Genomic DNA, 5,784 nt, shown 5'->3' on the forward strand with positions numbered 1-5,784 from the left:
GGGGGCAGCCAGCCCTGCAGCGGGCAGATGGCGTTGGCACCAGCACCGAGCGGCTCCACGCTGGCTGCCGGACGGCTCTTGCGTGTGTTAAAAATAAGAAAAAAAAAAAAAAACCAGCTCTTTGTTTAATAACCCCCTCCCCATCTCCAGATGGCTTCGCCTCTCCGTGCTGACGCCGTGCGCGGCACGGATCCCCCGCAGCCTCGCCAGCCCTGGCTGCAAACACGGCCCACGCAACCATCACGGGTGGGTTTTTATTTTTAATCCCAGGCCCTGCTTTGCCGACACGCACCGCTTCTGCCACGGAGAACGGCAAACCACACGCTGCACGGGGAGGGAAGAGCAGTGGCCAGCCCCACGGCACGGGCTGTGTGCCGCCAGCTCCACGGCCGCGGTGGGAGCTGGGCAGGCAGCGATGCCGTGGTCCTCGTCCCGGTGGGGCTGCGGAGCGAGTGGGGGGCAGCTGGCGCTCCCACAAAGCACTTTCAGTGCTAAACCCGAAACTTTGATCTGTCGGTAGCTCCGTCAATGTTTAATGCACCAAAGCCCTGGTAGGGCTTGGAAGATGAACATTTTGAGGCCAAACTGGAGTTTCTAATATTATGATATTCAAATAATTTTAATCCAGTCGACGCTTCCCCAGGCACGTACCTGGACTGCTAATGAGGGGTTGCTTTCGGCGGCTCTTGGTTTTGACACAAAGCAAACAAGCCCTTCGCAGATGCCTTCAAAGCATTGGGGACGGCGAGGGCCAGGGAGGTAAACAGGGACGAGCGCAGCCGGAGCTGGAACGCTGCGGCCAGGCTGGGGGAGCGCTGCGTTCCCCGCAGCCGTGCAGCCCCGGCTCCCTGGGGAGCGACGTTGTTCCCTAATTCTTTTTTAAGTGCTAGTTTGCACTTGCTGGAGGAGGAGGCTGGCACAGCACAGCAGGCAGTGGGTGACGATGGGCTTTCGGGGAACTTCAGCCGCCATCCCAGCGTGCAGTGGGTGCAGTGGGTGCAGTGGGTGCAGCAGGTGCAGTGGGTGCAGCAGGTGCAGCAGGTACAGAGCTCAGCAGGCAGCAAGCCGCTGCCAAGCCCTGCCTGGCCTTGGCCAAAGCTCCTCATTCCCCGTTTCTCCGGCCCCACATGGATCTGAGCCGGGGCAGCTCCCGCAGCCTGCACCAGGCTGTTCCCCAAACCCTCATCACACCCACCCCGTGCCGGTGCCAGCCCCGAGCTTTCCCATCCATCCACGCAGCCTGCACCGGGAATATTTCATTTTTACTGTGCTCACAGCACAGCTCTCCCGACCCGCGCCGGCTGCTTTAGGAAATGGATTTCTCCTTGCCATGAGCATTGCCTCCGGTTAATTTAAACCCAGGTCAAGAGGAGGACGGCAGGGATGCTGGAGACCGGGCACAGAGCTGGGAGGGGGACCCCAAAAACTCACCCCAAGGCAAGACGAGCCCATGCAGCTGCTTTTTGGGGTCTGGGGGTGCAGACCTCCCCGATGCCTGGGACCAGCCCTGGTTGGGGTCATCCGTGCAATGAAAGCGATGGCTTGAGGGGTCCCGCTGAGCCCAGGGGATGGTCACCGGTGCTGGCCCTGCATCCCGCCAGTGGCCTCCCTGGCTTCATAGCAGCGTGAGCGAGGCTTTTCCAGCCCGATCTATTAACACGCCGTTAGCGGGAGAGGAGTTCATTTTTGCCATTTAACGTTTCACGGATAATTAATTATTCTTCATCTTCCCAGCAAAAAAGGAAGAGCAGGTAGAGGGGCTGTTCAAAGCAAAAAAAAGTAAGCTGAAACCCAGAGAAATCAGTGAATTATTTGTAACATCAAAGGCGAGGGAGGATGTGCTGATTTAATGGGGCACCACACGATGCAGAGCCCTGGGCATCGCGGTGATGCTGAGACTGGCACGCACTCGTTGCATTAGTGGTCCTGGGCAGCAGCGTGGATGAGGGGTCCGGGGAGGGGGGGAGCCTGGCCTTTGTCTGTGCTCCCCGGCTGCCTCCTCTCACCTCCTCATTGCTGTTAGCTTCCAGTTCTGCCTTTGCTCGATGCTGGGGTGTCCCTGTGGCCCGGCTGGGCACCGCAGTTGGGGCGGGGGGGCTGGAAATCCCCCCCTGGCCCGGCATGGGCCTCCCACGCTCCCCAGTGCTTCATCCATCACCGGAGGCGAAAGGCAAAATAAATAATGATATTTAACATTTTGTAATAACGACAATTAACCAGTAAATAATGCCTTTTACACCACGAAAGCCAGAGTAAATTAATTCCCCTAATTAGCTGTCAGGCAGCACGGGGCGGTGGCGGTGGCGGGCAAAGCCAGCAGCCCCTGCCCGCGTTATCCCCCCCCTCCAGTGCATCGCTGGGTGTCCCCAAACCACCCCCCAAAATTTTGCAGGCTTACAAAATCCATTGCAGCTGGCAGGACACGGGGCTCTCCACCGCATCCCAGCTGCTCCAGCGAGCCCTAGATCACGCCTATCTCCTGTTAAAAAAAATAACGACAGCAGCAAAAGATGGCAACAAAATAGTTTATGGCCATAATAAATTGTGCCAGAGGAAAAAAAAAAGCTGTTTGCCTTGAAGCAAGCGCGGGGTTTCCCATCGGCACACAAGTGGGAGCGTTACGGAGCCCTGCATCCCACCGCAGCCGGAGCTGGCAGTGACCGGTGGGGAGGGAAAGGGGGTCCCCACCGGGACCGGGTCCAGCGCTGGTGGGGAATGGGGATGCTCCTGCCCAGCCAGCCCCGAGGGGTGGGGAGGTGCGGCCCCCGCATGCCCCCACTGTCCCTGCCGGAGCTGGAGGGTGGCCAAGGCTCTGCCACCCGCTCTGCTCGGCTGGACTCTGCCCCGTCCCTCCCCTTGGCTCTGCTCCCAGCTGCCCGCAAGGGACGAGGACAGGGACGAGGACGGACATGGCTGACCCCAGCCAGCCCCAGCAGGCCACCTATGACGCCATTGTCATCGGGGCTGGCATCCAGGGCTCCTTCGCCGCCTATCACCTGGCCCAGCGGCACAGGGACACCCTTCTGCTGGAGCAGGTACCGGCAGCCCCAGCCCTGCCATGTCCCTGTCCCACATGTCCCCAGCCCTGCCATGTCCCTGTCCCACAATGTCCCCAGCCCTGCCATGTCCCCATCCTGCCATGTTCCCAGCCCCGACCCGCTGGGGTGGGCGCCTGCAGACCTGGCTGCCCTCTGCCACGGCACAGAGCAGAGCCGCTGCCGGCACCAATGGTCCCCGGTGCCAGCACCCTTGTGCCCCCAGTGCCAGGACCTCCTGTGTCCCCAGTGCTAGCACTCCCATGTCCCCAGTGCCAGGACCCCCCTGTGTCCCCAGGGCCAGCACTCCCATGTCCCCATTGCCAGGACCCCTGTGTCCCCAATGCCAGGACCCCCAGGTCCCCAACACCAGGACCCCCGGGTCCCCAGTGCCAGGACCCCTGTGTCTCCAGTGCCAGCATCCCCATGTCCCTAGTACCAGCACTCTGATGTCCCTAGTGCCAGGACCCCTGTGTCCCCAACACCAGGACCCCCAGGTCCCCAGTGCCACCACTGCCATGTCCCCAGTGCCAGGACTCCTGTGTCCCCAGTGCCAGCATCCCCATGTCCCTAGTACCAGCACTCTGATGTCCCCAGTGCCAGGACCCCTGGGTCCCCAGTGCCAGGACCCCCGTGTCCTGCCATTTCCCAGGGCTGTGCTTGGCAGGGTGGGCTGTGTCCCCAGGTGCTGGCTGCAGCACAGCACCGGTGCACGGGGGGCCAGTGGGGTTGGGGGGTGGCAGTGGCCGTGGTCACCGCCACATCCCCCCTGTCCCGCAGTTCATCCTGCCCCACTCGCGGGGCAGCTCGCACGGGCAGAGCCGCATCACCCGCACCGCCTACCCCCGGGTGCCCTACGCCCGCATGATGCCCGACAGCTTCCGCCTCTGGCAGCGGCTGGAGGCCGAGGCCGGCACCAGCCTCTACAGGTGACGGGGACGGGGACGCAGCCCCCAACGGGCACCATCCCCTCCCCATAGGGCTGGGCTGGGGGCTGCGGCCACTGCCCCGTCAGGGCGCAGCACTGGGCAGGATGAGGCCGCCCCAGCCCCGTGCAGCGGGGAGGCAGTGGCTGGCTCTGGGTAATTTATGGAGCTCCGTAAAGAAAGCGCCATTAAGGAAATGAGCATCTAAACGATCCCCCGCTGCCGGGGTCAGGGCTGATGGCGCTTGCTGTATTTCAGGGGGGCGAGCGAGATGCCGGCATCCAGACCCTCCCTGTGCATCACCCCATGCACCCTTGCCCAGCATCCGGCCGTGGGGTGCCCTAGCACCAGGGTGCAGCATGTCCCGAGCATCACGGGTGTTGTCACGCCTCAGTTTCCCCCAGGGGCAAAGCAAGGGGGGGATCTGTGTGGGGAGGGGGCGAGGGGAGAGCTGACGTGGCTGCCGGGGCACAGGCGGACTGGGCTGGTGGTGCTGGGGCCGGCGGGCGACCCAGAGCTGGAGGGCTGCCGACGCAGCCTGGGTGCTGGTGAGGTCCTCGACGCCGCAGCACTGGCCCAGCGCTTCCCCGGCCTCCAGCTCCACGCCGGCGAGGTGGCCATGTGGGACAGCACTGGTGGGGTGCTTTTCGCCGACCGGGCTCTGCGAGCGGTGCAGGTGGGTGCTGCCGAGGGGACAGGATGAGGGTCCCCCAGCTCAGTCCCTGCAGCCACCTCCCGTCACCGTCCCCACCCAGGATGTCTTTCGTCGGCACGGGGGCACCCTGCGGGACGGGGAGAAGGTGCAGCACATTGAACCCGGGGCCGTGCTCACCGTCACCACCACCGCTGGGGTGTACCGAGCCCCCCGGCTCATCATCGCGGCCGGAGCCTGGACTGGTGCCCTCGTAGCACCCTTGGGTCTCCACCTGCCACTGCAGGTAAGGGTTGGTGGCACCGTGGGGCAGCCAGCCACGGCCAGGGCTAACGTGGTGACCCCAGCCCCTGCGCATCGACGTCTACTACTGGAGGGAGAAGGAGCCGGGGAGCCCCGGCGCAAGCAGAGCGGGTCCCTGCTTCATGGCCCTGGGGCTGAGCCAAGCCCCCCACGGCGTCTACGGGCTGCCTGCCCTCGAGTACCCGGGGCTGGTCAAGGTGAGCGGGGCACGGCGGTGGCGGGGGGATCCCCTGGCCAGCCCCCCCTGACCAGCTGCCCCCCAGGTGTGCTACCACCACGGCAGCCCTGCTGATCCCGAGGAGCGGGACTGGGCCCCCCCGGGCACCCCCCGCCCCGACGTTGCCGTCCTGAGCAGCTTCATCAGCAGCTACCTGCCCAGGCTGGAGCCCCGGCCAGCCGTGGTGGAGACCTGCCTCTACACGGTGAGACCCCCCCCGGGAGCAGGACCCATGTGTCCGGGGTCCCAACCCCTACCCCACCCCAAGGTGGACCTTGCCATTCTCCCCCCCCAACCTTGGGTCCGGGAGAGGACCCTGGACCCCACACCCTCACACCATGGCTCCCCCAGAACACCCCGGATGAAGACTTCATCCTGGACCGGCACCCAAAGTTCAGCAACATCATCATTGGGGCTGGCTTCTCAGGTAGGCGAGGGCACCCAGCCCCCCCCCGGCTCCCCAGAGCTGGCCAGGGCCATGGGGGTGGCTGTGCCCCCCACAACCCCCCCCTTTCTGCAGGCCACGGGTTCAAGCTGGCACCAGTGGTGGGGAAGCTGCTGTGCGAGCTGAGCCTGGGCGAGGAGCCATCCCACAGCACGGCCCCCTTCGCCATCACCCGCTTCCCCGGCGTGCTCCGGGCTGCACTGTAG

At 64.3% G+C, this 5,784-nt stretch overlaps 1 protein-coding gene across 1 annotated transcript; it reads left to right on the top strand.

Annotated features, from left to right (window-relative positions):
* Nucleotides 1-2,909: 2,909 nt before the first annotated feature.
* On the top strand, nt 2,910-5,784 carry PIPOX (pipecolic acid and sarcosine oxidase). Its single transcript, XM_059829428.1, has 8 exons — nt 2,910-3,035; nt 3,816-3,964; nt 4,436-4,637; nt 4,717-4,899; nt 4,961-5,113; nt 5,180-5,338; nt 5,485-5,560; nt 5,654-5,784. Exons 1-8 carry the CDS (start codon nt 2,910-2,912, stop codon nt 5,782-5,784), a joined length of 1,179 nt encoding a protein of 392 aa, XP_059685411.1.

The sequence above is a fragment of the Gavia stellata genome, chromosome 25, assembly GCF_030936135.1.
Source record: "Gavia stellata isolate bGavSte3 chromosome 25, bGavSte3.hap2, whole genome shotgun sequence".
In the NCBI taxonomy this organism is placed as follows: Eukaryota; Metazoa; Chordata; class Aves; order Gaviiformes; family Gaviidae; genus Gavia; species Gavia stellata.